The sequence below is a fragment of the Phytophthora ramorum genome (assembly GCF_020800215.1).
Source record: "Phytophthora ramorum isolate Pr-102 chromosome Unknown Phyram_PR-102_s0023, whole genome shotgun sequence".
Classification (NCBI taxonomy): domain Eukaryota; phylum Oomycota; class Peronosporomycetes; order Peronosporales; family Peronosporaceae; genus Phytophthora; species Phytophthora ramorum.
In genome coordinates this window covers 365,269-392,132 of record NW_027150669.1, presented here as the reverse complement: position 1 = coordinate 392,132, position 26,864 = coordinate 365,269, and the positions used below count along the sequence as shown (strand labels likewise).

Sequence of the window (26,864 nt, the reverse complement as noted above, 5' to 3'; positions counted from 1 at the left end):
ACAAAAGTCCATAGGAAGTTCTGCAGACTTCACGCTCAATGTGCTCCACGTGACCAGCTCCAATGGGCGGCTCGCTGTGAGCTCGACGTTGGGCCCGCCTTCGCAAATACCCCGCGGCCTTGCTTGGTGGGCACCGCGCTCGCCATAGTTGGTTGGGGTGCTGTCGCGCCTGCGATCTCTGTAGCCTCGATCTCCATACCGGTACTTCCCGCCTCCATAATATCGACACCATCTGAAAAGAACGTAATCCCCAGTCCCCGGATCACGAGACGTGATTCATAAGTACACATCCCTCCCATTCCGATATTTGCAAGTTCCAGCACACTACACCGAGTAAATCATGACCAAATCAACGAGTTCCCGAAATCCTACCGAGTGCAGCGAGCCTGGCTGCAACAAGAGGGCGCAGACTGACCGACTTTGCAAGGTCCACGAAGGAGGCATGCGTTGCCGAGTCCCAAGCTGCGGGAAACTCGCTCAGACTCGAGCTTTGTGCGTGAAGCATAGCGGTGGTCGGCGGTGCTCCGTAGAAGGATGCGAGAAGTTTTCGCAGTATCGCGGGTTATGCATCGTTCACGGGGGTGGTCGGCGGTGCTCCGTGGAAGGATGCGAGAAGTTTTCGCAGTATCGCGGGTTATGCCTCGTTCACGGGGGTGGTCGACGGTGCAGCGTGCCGAACTGCCAGAAGTTCAGGCAGATTCGAGATTTGTGCAAGGCGCACGCCAAGTTGAGAATTACTGCGAAGTCGCAAGACCAAGAGTGTGGCGTGTCAAAGTTCTCCAGCTACGCGGCGAGCTTGGCTGGACCGACACGTGCACCACCAAGCAATGAGCCGTCAATGGTATCGCCAAATTGTGCCACAAACGCGCCTAGGTCAACGATCGCAACCAGTTTTACTCTGCTGGACTTCGACCTCATCGCGAAGCCGCCCGTTCGTCGGGCTCAGGAGTCGCACACAAATCCCTTGAGTTTTGGGGTGGCACACCAGTGGGAGATTTACACACGACAGCGAATGCCACTGTCCCCGTTATTCTCTCGAACGAGTGAATGCTCAGTGAGTCCATGGGCGAGTGCCGGCGAAGTCTTGAGCTCTAAGAGACTACCATTGCGTTAGTTTAAATTCACAAATGCACTTGGGTTTGCCACCAGCAAACTGCAACATGTATTATCGGATCGTCATCGAAGGAATGCCCTCAGTGATCGCTATAATGACGCTGTCTGCCATCGGAGATGGCATTATCCCGTTGCTCATTCGATCCATTCTGAAGACGTCTGAACCAAGTTTGGCCGCGCCATCTACTGAGCCGCTACACAACAAGCTAGAGTGCATACAAGACAACGGATACCGTTATCACCGCGATTTTGATTTCTCCAGTAAGAGCAACGCTAACGGTGACCCGCTGCTAAGTAAACACGATACCGGACTTCCTGAAGCAGTTCGCTACGGTTTCTTCCTTCACGTTTGGCCACATTTCTCGCACCCATGCAGTTGGTCTACGTAGTAGACATTCTTTCCCACGAACTTCGTCTCGGGTCCTGTTGGAAGCGCACGCTACATCGCGTCAGTTTCTCCATGCAGCTGGTGGCTCTTCGCGAAGCCCTTCATCCAGCCATCGGAGAGTTTAAGTGCAGGAGGGCTGGGGAGGCTGGACAGAATATCCTTGGCTCGTTTGGTGCTGAGGCCGCGAGACAGACGAACAGGCTCCTGGTTCATTTGCCGGAGAGATCCCTATATAGACGCTGGCTTGTTGGTGTCAGTACTTGCAGATCAAACAGGAAAGTAATGATCTCAGATAACTAAGTCAGTTGTCCCCACGACGGAAACGATGGTCTCTTGACTAAAGACCGGGACATCCTACTCGAACACTACAACGGTCTAGTTTATACATGTACATACAGTATGAGCCAACACACGTCATGTCGAGCGGGGCCAATTGGGCGTCAATGCAATGCATTATGCATGTACAGTATACAAAAGCGTTTGCAACCAATGATCTCATCGGGGATGGTGCAGACGATCCTCTAGGCTGTGATGTACTACGAGTTGTAGTTGCTTTGGGAACCACCATTTTATTACTGGACGGAGGAAAATTACAATCCAGAGTGTACCAGATACTGGGTACATTCAAACTGGAAGTGGTTCACTGGAGCGATTCCCGCAGCTATTCTGGGATTTCTGGGATGCCGAAACATAGGTTTAGCTGGCGCGCACAGATTTAGAAAAGTACGTGCCCACCCGCAGTACTCTGTTCCGCATCTATAGCAATATGAGTTACGAGGGCAACGACGAGAGCATTGTGCTCATTCTGATGCTTGCAATCACCGCCGAAGGCCAGAGAGAGAGAGAGGCGTGATCGTCGGCGCGGCCAACACTACCTCACGAGAGCCGACCTCCACCCCGAGCCACGATATGGAACGGCATGGAAGGCGATTTACGGCGCTGGAAATGGCAGAGCATTTATCACCACGACCGGCTTTGATATTAGCTGCTTCCACTACTTGCTTTCGCACTTTGAACTCAGGTAGGGTGCAAATAGGTAATGGCATGAGTTGGCACCTTCATTTTCACCTAACGCCGGAGGAGTGTGGGATGCTGTCGAGCGGCTGTCCTCTTCATTGCTCAAAGCTCTTTCTTCGCCAACGTCGTTCTCCACAAGCACCTTTTCTTCGATCCGGCGCTGGATCTGACGGACCACCCTGGCATTTTCAGGGCACCTTGGATCCCCCGTTTGCTTCTTGACATTTAGCAACGCTTGGAATTTCTTATTGAGCAACACCAGTTCGCACTCTGCGCGGTTGGTTTCGACCGCATAGTCTTCATAGCTATGCCGCACTGACTCCCATTCATTCGCACCTGTCGACAGAACATCACTAATGAATTCCCGGAGGACGTCCACATCGTGGGGGCTGTAATTCTTGACACCTGTGACCCTCCCGCGCCTTGTCATGATGCTTGCGCATAGTGATAACAGCCCAAAAGCTTGAATAGGTTCGTCTACACGCCTCCAAGTTGAGAATTCCCAGCTCCTGCTCGCTCCGCTGCTGTCGCCCGGCCTCGGTGTCCACCTCCGCGTCCGTGGTGGGCAGTCTGGAGCCTTGAGCTTGATGCGGAGCAGACCTGATGCGGAAAAGTGAGTGTGTCTTGTTAGTTGATGGTATTAAGATTGACAGGTAGAGCGCTTAAATGAGGTCGTTTTATCCATGTTCGAAGGTTTATCCCGCCAAATACCAGATCCATGATCTGAACCGTTACATTTAAACACTTGAAGAATAGAATAGTTTTTCTATGTATGGCTAGGGTAAATTTTGAATCTGAACCAGTTTAAAAGGCTGCGGGAATCGCTCCACTACATTTATTTAAGACAGCAAAAACGTCGAGCGAGCTGATTGCTGAAAGACCGACCCAACGCTCGCAATATCCCCAACCCGATTGCATTTGACACCCAGCATGTCCAAAACGCGTCAACCATTTGATGCAGGCAGTATTGCTTCCTTACAAGCTCCACTATTCGGATCGATAGGGCTCAGCTTTTTGTTAGAGTCAAAGCAATCGAGTGTCTTCTAGAGGTGTTAGTGGGCTTCGTTCGATGTAGCTAGCTTTAGAGACGAGTGAGACCGAAACCAGGACCGCAAACAGTAGAAGTCGATGGGGTTGTCCTTGATAAAAGGGATACTTTCTATAGTTGAGTACCTTTGATGAATGATATTCCAGCTTTATGCATAACAACCTATTCACGAGAGGGAAGGCTGCTTGACTTGATTTTGTAAAGCGTCGGTCATTGGGAGCAGCTTCCGTATCAGTCTGTGGAGTGAAGCACAATCCAGGATATCAAGGCCTAGAGGATCCTCTGGATGATCTAAACGTGTCCTGTCGAGATCACCTCCCATTTGGAGTCCACAATCTCAAGGTGAGATGGTTGATTATGATCATCATGAGTTTGTTACAAACGGTTGATTGCAAACGGGAGATGATAGCGACAGGCCACGTTCAGAAGCCACAACCTACGTGTATCCAAGAATATGTCCGAGCTTAAGCACGTGGGATGCATAAGGGACTAAAATATTAGCGTTCACAATTCTATAGCAAGTATAATACGCGTTGCGCTGATCATTGATGTTGGCACTGTTTGCAAACTGTTTGCTAGTGACATTAGCTTAGTGTATACTAGTAGGAAGTCTAGCTGGTGGAGAAATACAATTCTGCATTAATTCATCTCGAAGCTCATTAGCGCTAGCCACGCATGATAGCGGTTGATTAGTGAGTTGCAAATTCTACAAAGTGCATGGAAATGTGTATCTAGGCAGAGATGCGAAGATGTTAAATCTGTCTACGGAGTACACTAATTAGGGCAGGTTGACGCAAGCTACGAAGATACACAACCTTCACATAACTTTAGAGTCAGGGGCCGTACTGCTGCAGCACATGTACTCCTGCATGGCATACATGCACTTCACGCCATCATGGATGACTCGCCCAGTTGTTGGGTAAAGCCTCTACTAGAGGAGTTTACCCGCAGATTAGGATTAGTCACGAAAGAGCTTTTCTGCGCTAACGCTCGCGTTTTTGTACTGTACAGGGTGCATGTACATGTACATGTAGCTCACTGTGAGCTGTTCACATACAGTAAAAATGAGTATGCCCCCGCGACAAGCTTTTCGGACACCTCCGTCTCGATACAAACTTATTCTGGAGCGATTGCCGCAGCCATTTGGACTGGTTTAGATTCAAAATTTACCCTAACCTATACATAGAAAACTATTCTATTCTTAAAAAACAAAAGTGTTTAAAGGCAGAAAAATACATAAACATCAAATAGAAGGCCACTTAACCACCATGTAGACGACATAATTTTGCAATCCCCGCTAAAGTCATTTTTGGTATCACGTTGCTGCTCGATCACGAGAATGTGGACCAGCTTCCCGTGTTCTCGTTCCTGGTTCGCTTCGGCGACCGCTTCCTGCATCACAACTTCGTATGTGCTCTGTTGAACGACCTGTTCGGTATCCAGGCGCGTGGTGGCTGCCAGTGCGCGGGCCCATTCGGTGCGCGGGCCCATTCGGTGCGCGCCTGCTTGGCCTCAGCCGTGAGCACACCACTGCTCTCGGCTACGCCGTTGCTGCTAAGGACGAGGTACTCAAGCCGGGCGTCGCTCGCATGAGATCCCGTACTTCGCTGACGAAGAGGAGGTGGCGTACATCCAGGAAGCCGTGAACTTCGTTGCCGACCACGGCTTGAAGTTCCTGACGCACTACGAGTACGTCCCACACAACGGAGCGTGGCGTCACGTTTCGCGCTCCATCGGTTCCTTCCCGGCGAAGAAATTCCTGACTAGTTCCGTGTGTGCTGGTCCTATTCGCAGCATCGCTCCCCACCGCCGAGGGAACTTGGAGCAGGCCGCTGCTCTGATGAACGCTTGCATCGAAAAGGCTGCGTCGGCCGAGAAGTTCCCTGAGGGTCAGAAGCTGGTGCTGAGTCACGAGTGGCTGCGTTGGTTCGTCTACCTGCACGAGGCCGTTGCCGCCTACAAGGAGTAAGGCGAAAAGCTTGCACTCACGGAGAAGATCCAGGGTCTGTGCCAACCGCAGCGTTACCGAGGCGGTTCGCCCCACCAGATGTGGGAAGGTGTGCCCTCGCTGGGCAAGATGAAGCGGAGTCTCATGGCGCGATTCGTGCTCAAGGTGTTCATCCAGGATGAGCTCGAGGCCATGAAGGACAAGAGGTCAGACGTTGAGAAGAGCGTGCTGAAGGATGAAGAGGCCATGTGCGTCGTGTTTGGTGGCTCGGAGAAGTGTCAGTAAGGGGAAAACTTAGGTTGGAGAAGTCCATCGAAGTTTTGACATTTGCTTGAGCATGGCAGCGCTCGGTTGCTCCTTGTTTTATAGCGTGCAGCGTATCATGATCAATATAGTGTTGTGGCGGAAGGCGACGGTGTTGCTAGCTGACACGCGCGAGTGTGTTTAGATAAACTGCATGGTCTTCAAGCAGCAGGTTTCTCTCATTCCCACCCACCGCCACTGATGTGACGACTGCACGGGGAAAACTATCGCTAAGAATTCAGCAAGCGGAGCTTAGACAACGGCATCGGGACAATGAAGATAAAGTTAAGAAGTTCAATCTCCATTTCCACTCTCAATGTACTGCGAGTCTCATGCTAAAGTGTTCACTAGTACGGCCAGGCCTTCTCGAGGTTTGCCTTGAAGTTGGCGTCGATGAAGGGGACCAGCGCATTCTCGCCGAAGTCGGTGTCGTTTAAGGCGGCGCGCGCCTCATCGGTCAACTGCTCCCACATGACGAGGTCTTGGAATTCGCCACCAGCTTCCCAATTCATGTCCAAAGTGTGGTAGCCATAGTTCAAGTCGTCAGCTAGGTAGCTGATCATGGAGGTTAAACCGGTGAGCCTGTTTGCGGGAGGAGGCGTGTACTTAGCGTACGTTGTCACGTACGCCGAAGGCGATACTCCGATGATGGTAGGCCTTTCGTGCGCAGGGTTGTCAAGCCACACAACGACGTTCGCCCAGTCATGGCGTTTACCCTTACCTAAGATCGGCATGTCTTTCGGGAAATACCACGCGTACATGATGGCCCACAGGTCTCCATGCCAAACGGATCGGCCGTACACCTGCGATCCCAAGCTCGACCCCTTGCAATCTCCACTAGGTCGGCCTGTTCCCTTTAGACCCGCATTGGTCTCACCGGCAGCATTGACAGCAGGGTACGAGTGGCATCCGTTGTCGATCCGCAGGATCGGCTTAAAGCGGACGGCGGTCTTCTCGGAGATGGTGACAGGCTCGGGTTGCGCGAATGGTTGCACCTTGTCGTGGCCGATACTGACGGCTTCGACTGCACAGAGGGTAGCAACAGCAGCGGAGACGAACAGCGTGCGGAGGTTCATCACTACAAGCGAGAAAATCGAGCACTGACTTTGAGCCCATCGATAAATAACGGGTACGCTTGTACACCTGAAATTCACGATGGTGCAAAATCCCATGATGGGGAGTCAGACAACTTGCCTGGCAAGACTGTACTGTATTGCTGTATACACGTACTTCAAGAAGTACCAATACTTACACACACCATCTTTCCCAGAATCATCATGGCAGGCATTCAATGCAATGAAAGCCTTTCATGCATGGAGGGAAGGCTTTCCAGTACATATTTGGTCCGTAACTTTTTCTTCTTCAATATATTTAACTTTGCGCAACTATTTTCCCATGCCTTAAATTTGACACATTTTTTGGGCGATATTATGTGTTTTTCTCACTTTGCAATGCTAGCTAACTAAGGGGGTTTAGAATGCGCTGCTGGCAGACTTTCTATAAGCTGGTTGAAATATCGTTAAATCGAGGATTTTCACCTTTCCCTTGCACCATTTCGTATGAACAAGTTTAGTCGCCATCATTGATGACGAAGCCGTCAAAAATTGGTCGGATTTTCGAATGCGATTGGTTAACCATCCAGTGTGTGGGATGAATGAATCTATTCAATGAGATTCAGCCCTATTTGTTGCCGGGTAAGTAGATTGATGTTACTTCCGGTGCTTGTAAGTAGATTGGAGCTAAACCTACTTACCAGTATTTTTCCTAAATTAAGAAATTAGGATCAGTCAAAATTATTCAAATTTACAACTCGCTTAAAATTATCTTATGTGAAATCGTACCACTCGTAAAATAAATTCAGGCTCAAAGTTTGTACGAGTTTTATTTGATAAATATAGACCAGACGATGCGTGCACGCTCACGCTGCTTCGCGGAAACGGCAGAGGCGGCCAGGCCACGCACCCGTACTCCAAAACGCCGACCGACATGCATCCCCTGATGTCAATGATCTGCCGAAAGTTGCGCAACTTTGTATCAGGGTTGACGAGAATGCATAATAGTTTGGTACAACTGGGAGAGAGAACAATGAGGTGGAAGCAATGCCAGATAAGGTGATGAAAACCTTACCACATTGTGGCAACGTTAGTGTGTTAGTGTGGTTGAGTTCACCGGCGATACAGATTATAGCGATCGACTAGACGTGCAAAAACTCGTTTCATACAAATCCCTAGTAATATCACTTTGAGCAGACTCTCGATTAATATAGGGTTTTGTATGGAGCTGAGTGTGGCCGTATGTCTTGTCCACCTTGCCAACATACCTTCCAGTATGTGAGCCAACCTATACAGTTGTCCCTCCCACACATGATTATCACGGGAGAACACCAGAGCTCGATCAGTTATCATTATTGCCAAAATATCAATTTCACAAGGGAGTTACAGTAAGCGCTCTCTGTTCCGGTACCACTTATAAATAATACCCCGAATCGTCTGATATAATCGTTTTAGACAGGTGACACAGTTTCACTTATGGCGGGAATCGCCACGCACCATTCAGCGCCACACATCACAACACAAGCTTCTCGATCTGGATCGCGACATGCGTGCGAAGGGCCGTCAGATCCTGTTGCTGCTTGACAACGCATCGTCCCACCACTTGGGGCGATATTGTGTGTACTAACGTCCGCGTAGAGTTCCTGCCACCGAATACCCCGGCATTCCTACAACCCATGGACGCAGGAATCATCGCCGCGTTCAAGCGCGCGTACAGGGGAAAGCAGCTTCGTTGGGCATACAAAAAGGTCAAGCGCGGTGAAGAGCTAAAGAAGGACGTTTACACTGTCGACCAGCTAGAGGCAATGCAATGGAGCAAGGATATCTGGCTCGAACTACAAGGTAAGACCACCATTCAAAACTGTTTCCGCCACACTGGAATAGTGTTTAATGCTGTAGATGAGAGGGACAAGGAGGACACTAACTATGGAACCGACGTTGATCTGGAGGATATCATCATTCGGGCTTCACAGTTGAGTCTTTAAGTAGCCGACGATAATGCATAGCAAATCTTAGGATAGGGTCGGACTACGATACCGGAAGTGGGAGCATATGCTGTACGAGCGGCCACCCACCCCATTCCCCGCACGTGTTCCTCTCATAAACACGACAACATGCCCTCCAAAATGCCCACGCTTCGTACAGGTAACCTCACCCAAAAAGAGAAGCAGCTGCTGGTCGAAAAGCAAATGTGCGAGCCGAAGCTCACGCAAAATCAGCTGAGAGAGTGGTGCGGCATCCACTTTCAACTGGCAAAGATCCCAGTGCAGGCTACAATATTTGGTCTGCTCAAGCGAAAGTCTCAGATCCTCGATGCCGTGGTAGGAGACGACCGCAAAACGAACCACACCGTCACGAATTCACCTCTCGACGACGCTTTGAAAATGTGGGTGCTTACACAGCAGGCGAACTATGTCCCCGTTTCAGACGCTCTCATTCAAATAAGAGCCCGTAGTCTCTTCGCTAAAATACAGCAGAGTGGGCTGATTGCGAGCGAGGTGGAGCCCCCAAAATGCTTATACTGCTGGCTTGCGACGTTCAGGAGCCGTCATGATTTCAAGTGCATAAACCTTCACGATGGGGCTGCGTCCGCTGACCTTGCTACAGTGACTCGAGAGCTACCGGCGATTCTTAGTAAGATCGCTGATTATGCACCTGACGATGTCTACAATTCCGACGAGACTGGACTGTTTTACCGACGCGCGCCATCGAAGACGATCGGTCGAAAGGACGGCAATACTGGTGGGGTAAAGCTGAACAAGTCGAGTATAACGATCGGCGGATGGTCAATACGACGGGGACAGATATGGCCGAACCACTTGTTATCGGAACGGCGAAGAAGCCACGTGCTTTTCGAAAAAACATCTCTCCAATTGGGATTTCGCTATTACTACTCGAACAAGAAAGCATGGATGACCACTGCTGTGTTTCAGGACTGGACGACAAGTCTAAACACGAAGATGATCTGCCAGAACCGTCACATTATTTTTCTAGTCCATAATGTTTCGTCGCATGTTGCATTTCGATTGTCGAACGTAAAAATTGTTTCCCTCCCGTCCAACACGACGTCAGTATTACAGCCGCACGATGTAGGCGTAATTCGCTGCTATAAGGCGCATTACAAACGGCTACACCTTGCTCACGCTGCAGAGCTGTCAGGGCAAGCTCAGCGTGACTGGTACAAGGTAGATGTTCTGCAAGTGATGCGATGGGCACAGCAAGCCTGGGAGGAGGTCCTTCACTCAGCGGTAGTGAACTGCTGGAGAAACTGCAAATTGGCTTCAGACACCTATCACATTGCTCGCCCGTACCCAAGGGCTGCTCAAGTTGCAGAGGAGGAATCGTTCGAGCAGATTCAAGGCTGCATGCGCTTGTTAAAGCTATCGTCGGAGATTTCAATTGACAGCTTGCTCTGCCCGGCTGATGAGAAAGCAGTTCCCTATGACTACTGCGACGACATTGTTGTCTAGTTCTGCTGCGCTTCGACCACACGACTAGATTCTGATTACTGCAGCGAACAAGATGAAGCACCTCCGGTAGCAACACCAACCAACCGGGAGTTTACTGAAGCTGCCAATTTGATTCTGCGGTACTTTGCAGCGAATGCGAGAGACAATGATGACGTGGTTCCCACTCGCCGCTTCCTGTCTCGTCGGCTTCTGAAGCTACGAGTAAAGTCGATCGCATCCAGGAAGCAGCAAGCTATCACGCACCACTTTAAACCTGTCTAATATAGCCGATATTTACTTGCAGAATGCATGCTTATCCGTACTGAGACGGATTATCACCGTTCTATTTTATTATCGAAAACTTCTATTACCGCAAACGAGAAATGCCAAAATTAAAAAATCTGATCGCTTATAATTTCATATCAATTGAGAAGGGTTCGATTTTGGGAGGGGCGACGGTACAGTGAGAAAAAGGCTAGTGTTAGCACATGCCAGCTCTTTCTCAACGCGTTTGGGAACCTGTGTCAAAACCGCACCTTAAAATGATAAAAATGATGAAGTTATGGGGACTCGAACGAGTGGCCGTATTAACCCTTCCGCGAACACAGTGAATTTGTATACTATACAAATCCAAGAAGTCATCAAATAGAAGGGGTCAAAATGCCTCCAACGAGCATGTAGCCATTCCGACCCTTCGGTGGGTTGAAGGACAGAAGGAGGCAAAATGCCTCTATCGAGGAGGTCTAATAACTCATCGTGATAGGTCAAAATGATTTAATTCGGATTTCTGGCCGCTGGGCGCCCTTCCGAAAGGGCAGTGTTCTCACGTCATTGGCCCAAGCAGCAGTTACAAGCGCCAGAGCCAGGACAGAATCAGCAATGCTGGTAGCAATGGCAGGCGTGGGACCCGGCGTATCTTCGCTATATCTTTCCGAGCACGCATCCGCGTGACACACATTTCGCGAAGGAAGGCTAATCGAAAAACGACCTCTCGCTTGTTCAGAGTGTCAACGTCTCCACCGTCGTGAGGAAGCTCGAGCAATGCGATCCGTTCGTCAAGGGAGAGCGCGGCAATGCCAATAAGGAGAAAGTCTTCGACCTACCGTCCAACGAGTCTAAGCGATCCAAGTAGTGCCGCCGCAAGACCATGAGCGAAAAACGCAAGGGAGCTGTTACTCACGCGCATGTTCCCGTTTAATGGCGATGGCTCTGAGAAGCAGTAGAAGCTGATGGTTGGTTCCACTTTGGAGGGCGAGACCATGCACGAATTCAGCAAGTGCACCGGTATGCAGGGCAAGCGCGTCATCTACGACGCGGTCAACCAGGGCCGACACAACAGCAAGAAGCAGAATATCTTCCTTGTCAAGAAGAAGAAGGCACGCGACAAGAAACTTCCGAGCAGGAGCGCTACGAGCGCGACTACCAGAGCACAGGCAACACTAAGAAGGACTTCTTCGAAGACACAGCCTCCTTACGCTTCAGCGGGCGTGTGAGCGCGCTGGTATCTTGACGAAGCGCGCCCTGAAGCTGTCACACCAGAAGGTCAACGTAACGCTACAGAATGGGCTCACCTGCTCGGATGTAGTAAATCACGTAGGCCAATGCTTCAATAGACATACTCAGTTAGAGTAGACGTCGCTTTTGATCTCAACACGAAGCACAGAGCTGAACGTGCGAACGAACTCTTATTGTAACCAATGCAAGGTATTGACATCATGCCTACTGATGGACGAAGCGCCACCCAACAATTCACCCCATTGTCGCGGGCCTTTCTACATGTCGAAAGAGCTGCCAAGCCGATGACGTAGTACGTAATAGCACCAATACTGCCAGCAACACTGTTACAACCGCCTGCAACAAACAAGCATCAACAGTCAGCACTATTCCAGCACAGCATCCCTGCTATCGTTGCAGACCCATACCTCGAATTTAACCACCGCTACAACGGGCTGTCTCTGCAGGTGAACTCGCTTTGAATCACGCCTCCCGCTCGTCCTCGGGCTTCATCAGCAGGTTCTCAGCCGTGGAGTATTCTCCTCGAAGGCAGTCCAGCTCCTGGTGCAAGCCAGTCTCGCGGCAGAAGCACTCGTCTCTCAGATTCGGGGCACGTCATGCACCCACCTCTAGCGGACAGGCCAAACGGGACACGGAGTCGTACACGCGATGGGCGGTGTCTGTGCGGGCAAGTTTGAGAGCGTGGAGCCCATGACACAGAAGGAGCGTGCGTGTGTTACCGGAGACACCGTCCCCACCTTCGCTGCCTGCTAAGAGCCTGCACAGCGCCACACAGACCTATTGCCAGCACAATGGTCACGTTGCTGAGGGAGCTTCAGGCTACGACTGGTCACAGCATAACAAAGGTACGTATGAATGGCGCCGTGGTGGTCACCGCGCCATCACAAATGATCGCGTCACAAATGCCTGCACCATCGAGGGTAGTGCCTCCTTCTGCCGCACCACCATCATCTGCGCCTTCTTCACTGGTGCCCCTGACGTCCGGCGACGCTTCCGATGACTCTAACGGAGGACTTCCATACTTTCTTAATGGAGCTTCAGTTCGATGCGTTGGTTGCCTATCCTGACGACGACAATGTGTCTAGTCCAACCGGGATTTCGACGCCTTCACCCGACGCGCCCGACGAGCCCTCGGAGTCAGCCGATTCTGAGTTTGAGTGTGATTTTGACCTGTCACATTCGCCGTGTCCGGTCTTTCCAAGTGAATCAACCTCGGGACTCTTCAATGACGAGTGTGAAGATGATGATGTTGACCATGAGCGAAAGTTTCGTCGTGTACAGCGTGGCACTGACTCGAGCGCTTGGCACCCATACACTCTCCCTGAAGCACCAAAACGGCATCCTGGTAATAATTGCCAGAACTTTTACGATCCTTCTGCTGCTTGGGATTATCGTAATTCGGCCCCAGTCGTCCAACTTCATGATATTCTTGGGAAATCGCCACGTCGCTGTTTCCTCGTTGAATGGAAGACCAAGCCCTGCAGCTCAGTCGGGGTTGGGAGGAGCAGCTTGCAAACACCCCCCACAATGTAAGCAGTGCCTACTTGTCTAAACGCCAGCGCTAACTTCTTAGTCTTCAGCCACCCTTCCTTCGTAGGTGCGTACGCAACCAAACAGTTCACGTATACCTCACTACTTCACGGCAACGGTGAGGTGTATCAACTTCAGCAGCAGCAAGATTAGCAGCAGATGCAGACCTCATCGTAATTCCACCACTCCTCTAAGTATCATCAATCAGATTTTCACTCGTGTTTTCAGCACTCGAATGGGAATGGCTTCCCCAATCGCTAAGACCACCACACCCTCCCCGACTTCCACAACCTCCTTGCTCCGCAACACGCCTTTTTTCGATTTCCCGGTGCCACGGCCAGATTCGCAACCAACCAAGGCAACTTGTCCGCCACTCGATCGCTTGCCCCTCCCCCCCCGACCGTTAATACACGATTTTGCATGGCCAACGTCACCCCCAGTTGCACTGCCAATTGCAGCGATTTTACCACCGCGCATCGGATCTCGACGTCTACCGTGCCAACCTGAGCGCTTTCATCAGAGGTCGACTGTCCTCCACGTCCTCCTCTAGGTACACTGCAAACCGGAGAGGTTTTAGCAGCGGCCTTCTGACCTCCACGCTCTACACAGCTACTGCTATGCGAATTCACCTGTCTGACACCACTACCAGCAACACTGCCAACATGAGCATTCTCTCCGCCGCTCGAACGAATTCCACGCCGTCGCACATAGCCGTTACGATGCTTAACCTTACCAACGCCACTACCAGATACATCACCAGCTCCGACGGTGCAAGTCTCACCAACAACTCCACCACTCCTTGCATCGTGACCGAACCTTGAACGCTGTCTACGTCCTCCACGAGACCCGTCTATCCGAGGCCACGACTAGCCCCGCCGCTAGTCTGAGCAGCGGTTCCAGTCCCGCAATCACGCAACGTTTTATCACGGCCTTCGTGGGCTGTGCATATGGAAGCGCTATCAGCATCCGGGGCAATGCTGGTCCCATCACTGACTCCACCACTGTTCGTAGGACCGACCGCGGTGACTCCTTCGTTGTTATCGTCATCTTCGATGATGATGACATCTTCGTTTGCTCCATTTCGACGCCCCTGTCCTTGGCCAAACCCGACGTTCATCCCCGTACGCAGGCACCGTACTCCGCATTGCCGCAGTCACGACCGGCTCCACAATCAGCCCCGTAATCACCCTGATAGCCTTCGTAGATAGTGTGTAAAAAAGCCATGGTAGCGCCCGGGTCAACGCCAATCCCTGTGTCGACTACACCACTGCTAGGAGGGCTGACACTGAAGTCTCCTTTGTCAACACCTTCAATAGAGGTGCCAGCGTCGTTGACTGCATCTTGACGTCCCTGCTCAACGTCACAACGAGCGCGACTACCTTGGGAAGGTGCAGAGGGCTTATTGGAAGGCAGCACTCCCACCGTGTCGGCATCAGTCTGGATCAACTGGTTGCTCTGCTTCAAGTAGTAGCCAACGAGAGCTTGCTCTTCACGAAAATAATCAATGTCTTCTTCGCCGTCTGGATTACAGCCGGGTTTGACGTATCGGTAGCTGTTATCCAGACTACGCAGAGGAAGAGCTTTAGAAGTCCACCCGTCGCAATGGAGTGCGCGCCATATTTTCATGAATAACACACTGTCCTCTGTGATGAAAACGTCAGACCAATTAGAAATATGCTGCGAGCATGTACAGTAAGCCGGACGACTTACCGCGGGAATGCAGGCAGTTTAGCTGCGTTAGTTGACCGCGATGACATTCGCTGACGCTTGGTGTCACTTTCCCCGACCGGGGGTACGGGACGCTTGCCACTGCGCGGCACCTTCGCTGTATCGGTTCTGTCAAGGAGTGTCAGATAGAAATCTTGGCCTTGAGCCTTAATTTTTAATGAGTTTAAATATCAATACAAAATCCAAGTTACTTTAAACCTGATCAAATCAGAAATGAGAGGTTATTATATATATCAATACTGTCAGCGTTGAAGAGCACGTTAATCATTATTGTATAGGAACCATTTAGTGTGGTGCACATGAAAGATAAATTCGACGTGTTCCCAGTGTTTGCTTGTAGCAGTATCTGCAATGGAAGCGATGGGACGCTGTACTCATGGTAGACACCCATGAACAGCTCGCGCAACCGGTTTTCGAAGCGAACGACTTCCCGTCTGCGGCGGTCAAAGTTGCTGGTGGAGGTGTCCATACGCAAAGTGAACCTAGAACCGGATTGATTTCAATTTTTTTATACTTATGCCTAACGATTTCGTCGAACTATTCTGCTTATAATAATAATAATCGACAAACTGGTTATCGGAAATGTTTTGGTAAGAAAGGAAATATCTACCAATCAGTTTGATTCATTACTATTATCGGGGTATATTACGAAAATTTAGGCCACCCATTCTGTCTTCTACCTGGCGTGAGGCCAAGCATAATGCTGGCGACGCAAGCTCCACGTGTGGTCGGTGCCGCAGTCGATCAGCATAGCCGGGGTGGGGCAGTTGAGCGACCGACCGGCACGTACCGGCTCTGAGTCGTGGTGGCGTGAGGCATTCCGGCAGCGTTGGCGTCGCACGGAGACAGCATCGGGAAGCAGCCCACCGGCAACATCGGCGTCACGCATGTGTCGGACTTGTCGGAGACAGGCGGCGCGCCGGTAGCATAGGTGTCCATCAGGTCGGCTTTGTCGGGGCCGTGCGCTAATTTAGACGTCGCATTGGGTCGGTGCTGGCGGGCTCGTGCGGTACGCTGGTGACGTGGACATCGGATAGGGTCGGCGCTGGCGGAGTCGGGCAACATATGAGCAGCGAGAGCGTCCGACCAGGTCAACGTTCTCGGGATCAGGCCGTACGCCGGCACAACGGCGTGATTGCCATACACGCGGCGGCGTTTAGTGAGTCGAGGACCGTCAGTGTCGCAACGGATTGGCCTGGCTGGTGTTGGCCAGCATGCATGCAGCGTGGGCGTCGTATTGGGTTCGGCACTGTTGAAGGTGGCCGTCATGCCGGCAGCGTGGGCGTGATTGACATATCCAGCATGGATTGGGTCGGCAGGCACCTCGATTAGCACGGCAAACTCACTGGAATTGCCATTTTAGCGTGGGGATCGGGGATTTGTCTTAATGGTGCGGTTCCGGTAGCGTGCAATTTGGGAAATGAGATCCAGGTCGCATTGTCCAAAACGACTTCAAATCTCAACGTCTCTGCAATGTCTTGGAAATATTGATTCATGATTGGCGGAATCATACGAACAAGGTCCGTGATTGGCAGAAGCATTTGAAGCGAGCCCCAAGGAAAAAAAAACTTGAACGTGGACACGTTCAGAGCCAACTAGAAGGTAACAAAAGACTTAAATGTAGCCATTTCTTGTGCTCCGACCTAGACTTATAATTACATCTACCGTAAAAATCACAATAGCACTTGAACAACGAGAGCCTACCACCTCCTGGATGCACCCGTAGTTATGCCATTGCCCGAGATGTATTGGTGATAGTGCTAAACGCATGGAGAGTGTTACCTCTGTAGTGTATTTTGCCAGCGCATTAGCCTCGATAGCCAGTCATCGTATGTGAAATATCTGACGGTGCTGATGGAAGGTTAGATTAGATGAAGTCTTGAACGACTTGATCGGTTGATAGTAAAATGCGACGTGAGGAATATATTGATAGCTCAAGCTGGTCCCTAGTTCACAGCACCCTCGGTGCTCGTTACATCTAACCACTTAGCTACTGGATGTGCTCCCTGTAGAGCACACAGAAACGGCGGCGCTATTGGAAACGCGCCCGATCCCAATCTGTCCTGCAAGTTGATGATCCATGGCATCTTCACCGCGAGTGTCGTTGCCACCTGCAACCACGGCCGCTTGCTTTTACGTGAGAAGAGTTGTTAGCACACCGTCGCAACTTGCTGCGATGACTGCAGCTTCAACACGCACGGCGTGGAATCCACTAGCTTCTCGACCGGATGTTATTGGCACCAGTGTAATTATTGACAAGATTACAACACAGACAACTGAAGTTGATCCAGTTGGAAATACCATCCGGGATGAAACTACTTACACAAGCTTTGGCTCACTTGTAAATGAAGATGGTAGCGAGAACACTATAGAAGAGACTTGGATTGGAGCATCAAGTGTACATGTTCAGCCACAGCAATATTATTTTGTGGATATTCCTGTTCATAAGTCGAAAGACTACGTGTCGATGGCAAAATGGGCCGCGTGTGCGAAAATGTTCCCCACGTTGATTTTGGAGACTGTGGCGGACTCATAGTAGGCCGCCCAAAGCAAATGTTAGTTCGCAAATGAATCCTTCGATGCCTCCGCGTTCATGATCACCGGTTTGAAAAGCACAACATATTCCTATTACTTGCGTTTGGCTACCTTGCGTCTCAAAATGCGAGAGGAGCACTATACCTTAAAATTAATGTGAAGCGTCAAGCACTAACAGCAGCGCAAATATCGCAAAGCACAGTGTTGGTTACGATCAGGCATTTTAATCATATTTCACAATGCCGAACGAATGGTGTTAGTCCTCAGTCACCGATACCAGAGATCCAACGAGTCATTGATCTACGAAAGGGTCTTCGTGTTCCGGAAACTGCGTTGCCTAGGTCGAATCTAGGGCGAATGCGTGCTCGACACGACCTCTTTGGAATACTCTAACGGTTTGGCCCCCTCCAGGTGTTTTTTTGTTTTACAGTTTGCCCTGACTCTGTCGGAACTTATAGGAATTCATTAGTTTTACCGAAGTGACATCAATGTACCTCACTGAAAAACAAGACTCTCCCGGAACTTACAATGTTGCCGTGAAATCTGGAGAGCTCTCAAGGAAGGCTATTGATGAAGCAAATATGATTTTGATGCCAAATCGTACTGACCGAAAAGCGATCACTGCTGCTTATCCTGTGGAATATGCACATTATTTTTTTTAAAGGTGATTAACACAGTTATTGAAGTGATCCTCGGCTGGGATCAATAGGCTCATTCCCCGAAGCATGGAGGTGGAATATTTGGTGTCGTTCATGCGTTTGGAGCTGCTGTCAAAGCTCAAGGTGCCGGTGATTAACATGCGTACCAGTCCGTTTCAAAAAGAAAGCATGATTACATCGTGAAGGATGTTTCAGAAAGATAGCACGTGTTTTGACTTCAAGTTTGTATTGCCTGTCCACCTACAAAGTTACTGAGCCGGTCAAGATCTGCTCTTCGCGTTCACAGTAACGAATCGACACAGAAAGGCGACCCTCGCGCCGAAGCTTCTCCTTTTTCATGTGCCGCGGTTTATAGTTGTTGTCGCCGGCTTGGGCGATGCTGTCGCCCAACGAGCCTTGCACGCTCAAGAACGCGGCATTTATAGTTCGCATGGGCAGCTCCCAGTAAGATGAGACCACGACTTCAATCAACTCGTCGATGGTGCGGACCCTCTTCTTGCGTTGGCGCATCTGCACCGCTGAAAACAGACCTAGATCATTAACGTTTATACCTGGGCAGTTGGGCGGCTGGTTACGCAATACAACGTTGCATCCACTGGCACGAGCAGCCTCCGCGAACGCAGCATCGGCCTTCGGGATGTGAGCGGGGGCGTTGTCCTGCTGGACGACGACGTGTTTCCTAGCCACTGCAGCAGGACAAAGCTCGCGCAGGGCAGGCAGCAGATTGGAAATGAGCATCTATCTGTAAGTCTTCTTCGTCACGGAGACGTCCTTGGTAACGAGCGTGCCTGCAGGACGGTGTCTAGAAGACCGTTGCGCAGGTACATGCTCAACGAACGGCCAAATTCCCAACTTGCTGTCGAAGAACTGGTTTGTGGTGGGGTCGTACCGGGGGCGCGCGATGGCAGCCAAAACCACCACGCAAGTGATGTAATGCCTGCTGTACAACCGCCTCACAGGAGCCACTTCGCCCAGAAGGAGTAGAAACCGTCGAGTGGGCTGCGTGATGTAAAACAGCTTCTCGTCAACATGCACGGCGTCGAGCATGTCGTCGAACAGCATGGTGTTGCGCTGAATGTGAGATAGCGCAAACTGCAGGCGCTGAACCTTGTTGGCCTCCGTCAGCAAGGGTTTGGTGCACTCGCACGACCGAGGCGGAGCTGCGACCGAGCGAACAGCTGAGCGTTCCACGACATCGACACCTTGAAGCCGCTCGAGCATTGCCGTGTGGTCGGCCGGCCGGCGCCCGCTGCGAAGTCTCCGCGATGGCGATGCAAAGCGGCCAGTACGCGCCTCCTCCGTCTTGGCGCGAGTCCATATGCGGAAGATGGTGGAGGGGTGAATCCCCTCTGTTTCGGCAACGGCGATGTCACCATGCTTGAGACGGCCATTGGTGGAGCGAATCAAGAGAGCAGCGAGAACCTGCTGGCGTTCGGCGTCAGCCAGATTGGTCTTGCTAACCGTGTTGGGCTTCTCCATGGTGCATAGAAGTTAGTGCTTGAAGCAGAACAGGCGAATTTAGTTGTTATGATTGCTGGGCAGGCTAGCGATTTGGTGGCGGCACTGCTCAACTAGCCATTTAACCATCAATACTGGGAGCTAGAGAAATCTGAGGGTACCAAACGAATGGTGACAATTAAAGGCGGATTTTGGTATTTGTTTTACCCTGTTTTGCGATAAACAGGAGTGAAGGGCATCTACTTTTGTCAATCATGCTTTCTTTTTGAAACGGAGTGGTACTTTGCAGTGTGGCTGACGGTTTCCCTACAATTTCGTTAGAATATACAGATGTTGTTGCGTCTGACACAAATTTTGATGACATACTGATTTCGTTGGCAGATACGGTGCTGACAGCTACACCCTCGTGCTGGGTTGATGGAAATTAATGTGTTCAATACCACGTCCGGGCATGCTAAAACCGATTATTCACGATATAGATGCATTTTGTTGTCCTTCACCTGGAGCACTCGCGCCAATAACATCAACTTGTGAAAATTGTGGTGCGAAGTTTAGTGCTGCAGATATATTAGATAGTGCAATACAGGCTCTGGCCGACGAACATCAGATTCACGTGAATTCAAAAATAAAATACGTCGAGAAGTGCAGACCACCCCAAGCAGGCTGGGATAGCGCATTAATAAGCTCGTTTTTAGTGCGAGAGGTGCAAGGTCATTACTGGAATCATTGTCGATCATGCTCAAGGTATTTTATGTGCACTTCGCGAATTGTTGAATCTACAAGATCGAACTCTAACAGAGGTAATACTCTCAAATGACCGATGAGTTCATAGAAAACAGTTCGTACTCCACGAGAAACGGTTTGCAGGTTTTTTGAAACCTGAAGTGGTTCATTTGAGACCCATAAGTATCGAAGGTGGTGAAAAACGCCAGTTACACTGTCCAATACGATGTGAGGACGTCAATGTCTATAACCCAGTTGTAATGACTATTTTCAAGTGCAGCCATGATGCTCAATTTGTATTTGCAAGTGGAGCCAAATATACCGCGGTCTATATAGTCAGATATTGCTGGGAAAGCCAGAATACATTTGAAAATCCAGCTGCGCTTTCACTTGCAGCATTAATGAAAGCGGTGAATAAGACAAATCCACTGCCACCTGATACTTCAGCAATGGAGCGTGGGTACCGAATTCTAGGTTCGATGCTATATACTGTCACTAACGGCCAAAAAGTAACAGCCGCTATGGCAGCGCTCTACATACAGTACTAAACGAGACTCCGTCTTTGTCGCAATCTCCCAACTCACTGAGAGTGAGCTGGAAGATTGGAGTTGGTAGCACTTAGACAAAGGAAGTCTTGGTTTTGTGTGTCGATGTACCCGGGATCACGTCTTGAAAGCACTCGGAAGATTGTAGTTAAGGTGCCCGATACACTACTCGAGGCCACCAAACACGTTAGCCTACGTCTGCTTGGCCAGAGCAGGAGTCAACTTTATTATTTTTCTTTAGATTCCAGAATGAGCTCGCTCGCTCACCCACTACTCAGGTTCGTACCTACACTCTCTGCTACATGGGTTCACCACTGTCTCGATAATTGTTGAAGTTGCTGTCGCTGGTCATGTCCCAGAGTGCGGCTAGGACCTATTGAATCACTTGCTTGCACTGGATCATCATCTGTACTCGATACCTCACGAGACTTCATGGGAATCTCGTGACAGCGATGGTCGTGCACCTCCCCTCCTATTTGAACCAATACATTTGCCAGAACAAAAACGAAACTTTTAATCTTGTGAGGTGGAGCTCATCGACGTCGTTGTTCTTCCAGGACTTGACCAGCTTCAATCAAGTTTCAGAAACCTAAAGCTCGCTGCTGTTTTCAAGATCGAAAGGATGTCACCGATGGTACAACTGAGAGTTGTTGGGAGGGTTTATCCGAATGAGCTTGGGGGGGGGGGGCTATTGTACGAACACTAGTGCCAGCATGCACTTGTCGAAATCCACACGCCATGCCTTCAAGTGCTTTATCATTTAAGGAGGAGATACATGAGTGGGGTAGTGCGGTTCATGAGCTAGCGCGATATTAAAATCACAATTTATTGTTATTGATTTGGTCAGATTAAATACGTTGTGTTTTGACCAAATTGTAATGTAAACATGGGTGGCCAATGTACTGCATGTGCCGGTATATATTTCGGAGTGATTATTGCTACATACCTTTGTGGTACGTATGTTGGGGGGGGGGGGGGGGGGTAATGAGGTCCTCTCTTTGTGTTTAACTAGAAACGATAGAGCCCTGAAAGTCGTTGGGGGCGTCGAAGCCCAATATCTCTGTGAGACTTTAACCCAATGTTGATGTATCGAGGTCGTGGTGAACGGCAGATGCACTTTACGGAAGCAGGAGGGTCACCGAGACCTCCCGCCACGGTGGATCGCGATAATCGTGCAACACGAAGGCTCCACCAAGGCCTCCGCGTTTTGGTGGGCAGACTTGAACACTTGAGGGTCACCACGTCCTCAGTGGTTTGGTGCTGGATCAGAATCGCGCCTCCGTCGCGATGTGGTGGGAAATCTTGATCACAGGAGGGTCACCATGCTCTCCGTGCCTTGGTACTTAAGCAGCTTGGTAGTAGTCCTTGGTCTCCTCTTCCAACTACCCTTCGAAGTCAACACACATGATCGAAGCAGGTTGAACTGGCAGATCCGCTGGCACAGCTTCCGGGGGTTAGTACGCGTACCTTGAAAAGTGTCTAGGGCGGTTGCTGGCTTTGCAGCTAAACACACGCCGCGCGGGGACAGGGGGCAGAGGTCACGGCGTCCGGAATCGAGTTACCAATTCGGTCGTTGCCCGGGGGCGAGAACGTGTCTTCCCTGGTCCTGCCATCTTCCGACCGCCGAAGTTGACAAACAGAGCTCTCTTGCCGACTCAGGAGAAGACTTCGCGTGCGCAGAACTAGTCGCAATTCAGCCAAGAGCGAAGCTGGGAACAAATACAATCCGGAGCTGAATCTCAGTAGAGCAGTGCGGCCTCCGCATAGTTCACTGCCGTTAAACCGCGTCATCAAAGCAGTCACCTCGTTAGAGCTGAGGGTAGACGAGTGCTTGGATCACTATGATGCTTGAGCCGTCCGAGCGCGAGGGTGTACCATGTCCTGGCGCCTTGGTAGATAACTGGAACACTGGAGGGGTTACCGGATCCTTCGTGCTTTGGCAGCGAGATCTTGAACGCGATGGGTCCGCCAGGTCCGTCGCGGCTTGGTGTGTGATCTTGTGTACACGCAGGGGTCACCAGGCCCCACATGCTGCAGCGTAGTTGATAATCTTGGTGGTATTCGCCAAGCACGGCGCTGCTTCCGCGCCCGGCGTACAGGAACACCCCATCCCTTCTTCTCGGCCCCACGCGGGGGGACTTCGCATCCGAAAAGGGGGATCCTCCGAAGAGGCGCTGGAGGTATTCCGGAGACCACATTAGCCAATCGGCGCGAATTGCGAAGTGGGGTGGTACGTATGTTACCGTATAACCTGTATAGTATCCGACACCCTTTTGGATTTGGGGTTCGGGTCCCCTTAAAACGGATAATGCACAATCCATGTGGAAAAACAGACACTTTGCTAATACCCACCAAATTCGTACTCGAGAATGCTGCCATTAGATTCAGGAGGGGGGTTACCCAGAGAACCCTCCCAGCGCGGGGAACGGTTCGAGCAAAGTCCAACACTTGCATTAGACACTTACTTCTGGCACTTCCTGCAGGTCTGAGCTTGCACAGCACGCTGGATGAGCTGCTGTTCCCGGCCTTCTCGATGATATCGCGGCGTTCCCGCCACAGGTAGATGTGTTTGAGCTTGGTCTCGAGCGAGGAACCGGTGGCCTCAGGGTAGAACTTGGCGAATGCAGAGGGCACTCCGTGAGAATCAGAATGGTGAATGACATAGAGTCGAAACTCATACGTCGGCGTAGAGTGCTTGTACTACCGAGTGCGGCGGCCTCTACCTTCACTTGCGCGTGCGCGGTTCATGAGGAGTTGGGAAACGACTGCGCTTTTTAGTGGTCTGGTGCCTAACTTTTATCGAGCCTTGAACACCAATTTTTGGAGCTGTCGGAAATGACAACGGTCCTGTGGTTTTCAAATTGAATTCATCTGATTGGCTAATATGGCGTGTCGGATATAACATTCTGTCGGATACTGCACAGGTTATACGATATGACCACCGTGTGGTCCACACGCGATGAAATTAATTGACTTGGGAAAACGTAAGTCCCGCATGGCGACGATTCAAGGGCGCACTCCTATTGGCTAATATTAGCAACAAACTGGCAGCACTAGTGCTCATGTTACCGGTGTCTGTGGTCTTCGGACAAGATCGTAAGTGGACGTTGTTATCCTCTTGTTTACTGGTATTGTTTAGTGAATCTGTGCTGTCATATCTGTGCGTATTGTTGCCTTCGTGCAGCTGGTGTCGCGGTTAGCTGCGACAGTGTCGCCGACGTCGAAGGTGGTCGTGTCGCAACTTCTGCAGTCATCGATGGCAGTGCCGCTGCAGCGGCTGCTGCTTCTGCCGTCGTTGATGGCCAAGTCATCACTACCGCAACTTCGGAGGAACAACCAACGATACTATTTCCCGCGGAGTCTTGACTCTTTCACCGCTTACATGGAATCAAGCGCGTGCGACATATGCCTTCATCTTGACGGATTAACCTCAGCGCTGTGGTAAGTTTGAGTTGGCTCGCTCTGCTCTTACGTTTACTTGACTTTAACTGCAGTGTATCGTATTCGATGTTGAACAGCTCAATAGCGTGAGCTACACCGCGGATTTCAGGTAGCGGCTCGTTTGTTTGCGTCTCGGTTGCCTTGCTAATGTGCCTTGTATTTATACAAGTGATTTTGGCTAATCGGAGTGGCAGCTTGTTGTCGACTCCTGCCACTTACGACTTCTCGGAAGGATTCGATTCCTGCCCGTTCCATAGTAAACTGCAGTGACTGCAGCGGCGAGGAATACGCCGATTCCGGAAATCATAAGCAAATTCGCCGACGTTTTGACGGAATACCCCATACCGTGACGGTGCCGACACGGTGCCGACAGCGTGCCTACACATGTTGATTGGTCAAGAATATACTTTTTTCTTTTATTGGCTAAAACGACATGAGTGGGTTCACACACAAAAAGAAGCAGCCAGGCAAACAAGTGGGAGCGGGGGGAGGCGGGTCCCCTCGCCTACAAGATGCAGCGGCAGGAGCAGCGGGGCGGCGCATGCGTGCAGGGTGTCCGCGCGCGGGGGGAGGTGGGTCCCCTTGCCTACAAGATGGATGTAGATAATGCTCTAGGAGGAATACATGTTAATGTGCATTGATGGCTTTCTATGCTTAGTCGGGGTATGAGTTAGTGATACTTCTTAGTGGAAAGTTTCGAGTTCATAGCCAGCGGCTTCCCCATGCGTCCCTCAACGAAGGCCAAGTGAACACTGAAGCGATCCATGAGCTTCACGAACACAGCCCAACTCGCATCTCCGATGAGAGAGGCAACGATGAAGCCCATGGAGACGCCTTCTGCCGCAAGAAAGCACCCAAATGCGTTGATAGCGGTTTGTAGAGCGCGCTGGGAGTTGACTGGCGCAAGGTCTTGGCGGCTCATACTGAGTTGGAGTGTTCTGTCGGCAGGAGCGCGAATATTTGATAGATATGAAATGCACTGGTGATTTGTATTGGCGGTCAGCATATCCCCCCCCGGTGCCTACATTATATGTCGGCACGGCGTCGGCGTCGTGTTACCCTACACCTAATTACTCTCATTGGTCGACGTTGAGTGTCTCTAGATGTCATTGGTCAATAAGCTGTTATCACGTCCACACTGCCTATACTAAAACAAAGTAAAAATAATATGTCGGCACCGTGATGATATTCATCCATATATAACTTACGTAAACAAAATATTGTGTGATCTACGTCGATATGAACATTGTGTGGTCCACACAGTACATGTACATTACATGACGTGACGAGCCAGCCGAGCGGCAACAAACAAAGTTTTTTCAAGCCTCGAACACGCACGTGTACGTTGTCTTGAAATTGTTTTGCCCTGACTGTGTCTTGCCAAATCCGTTCAAGAGTCTTTTTGAAATCTGAATTTACCAAGCCGCAAAAAAATACGCCGTACAATAGAAGGCTGGCAAAAGTATCCACGGACGATAGCATGTTTTATCTTGAGTTTTGCTAGGGGTGTTTGTTTACTCTCTGGATGCTTCATTCGTGTTATTGAAGCATGTTAGACATACGAGAATAGTATCAAACAATTAGAGTTAGTAAAAACGGATGGGCCAGACTTCATTCGATCAAGCATACAGTGGCTCGGAATTATGATGTCTGGTATTCTCAAGACTCCCCCACGGCCAAGCTGATTGCTAAAGACGTTGTAGTTTTGTTGATGACTTTAAAATATTCATTTGAAGTGGTACAAATGCCTACAGGGTGACCCAGTTCGCCAAGATGTAAGGAGGTCGTCTGAAAACATGTCGCCTAATATGTCAATCGGTTTCTATTGAATATATTTGGGGGGGGGGGGTTAATGAGGTCCTCTATTTGTGTTTAACTAGAAACTATAGAGCCCTGAAAGTCGCTGGGGGCGTCGAAGCCCAATATCTCTGTGGGATTTTAACCCAAGGTTGATGTATCGAGGCCGAGGTGAACGGCAGATGAACTTTACGGAAGCAGGAGAGTCACCAAGATCTCCCGCCACGGTGGATCACGATAATCGTGCAACACGAAGGCTCCACCAAGTCCTCCGCGTTTTGGTGGGCAGACTTGAACACTTGAGGGTCACCACGTCCTCAGTGGTTTGGTGCTGGGTCAGAATCGCTACGGGGCACCAGGTCCGTCGCGATGTGGTGGGAAATCTTGATCACGGGAGGGGTCACCATGCCCTCCGTGCCTTGGTACTTAAGCAGCTGATGCTTGAGCTGTCCGAGCGCGAGGGTGTACCATGTCCTGGCGCCTTGGTAGATAACTGGAACACTGGAGGGGTTACCGGATCCTCCGTGCTTTGGCAGCGAGATCTTGAACGCGATGGGTCCGCCAGGTCCGTCGCGGCTTGGTGTGTGATCTTGTGTACACGCAGGGGTCACCAGG

The 26,864-nt window shown here is 50.5% G+C and overlaps 3 protein-coding genes across 3 annotated transcripts; 2 read left to right on the top strand and 1 right to left on the bottom strand.

Annotated features, from left to right (window-relative positions):
• Window positions 1-4,975: 4,975 nt before the first annotated feature.
• Window positions 4,976-5,535, top strand: KRP23_14918 (uncharacterized protein; the record flags this gene model as incomplete). The annotated part of the gene is made up of 2 exons (XM_067885797.1): window positions 4,976-5,060; window positions 5,126-5,535. The coding sequence occupies 2 exons, from the start codon at window positions 4,976-4,978 to the stop codon at window positions 5,533-5,535; spliced, it is 495 nt and encodes a 164-aa protein (XP_067737074.1).
• A 78-nt stretch (window positions 5,536-5,613) lies between these two features.
• KRP23_14917 (uncharacterized protein) lies at window positions 5,614-5,962 on the top strand (the record flags this gene model as incomplete). The annotated part of the gene is made up of 2 exons (XM_067885796.1): window positions 5,614-5,795; window positions 5,884-5,962. 2 exons carry the CDS (start codon window positions 5,614-5,616, stop codon window positions 5,960-5,962), a joined length of 261 nt encoding a protein of 86 aa, XP_067737073.1.
• A 12,563-nt stretch (window positions 5,963-18,525) lies between these two features.
• KRP23_14916 (uncharacterized protein) lies at window positions 18,526-19,764 on the bottom strand (the record flags this gene model as incomplete). Its single annotated transcript, XM_067885795.1, has 2 exons — window positions 18,526-18,964; window positions 19,175-19,764. The coding sequence occupies 2 exons, from the start codon at window positions 19,762-19,764 to the stop codon at window positions 18,526-18,528; spliced, it is 1,029 nt and encodes a 342-aa protein (XP_067737072.1).
• Between the last annotated feature and the right edge of the window lie 7,100 nt (window positions 19,765-26,864).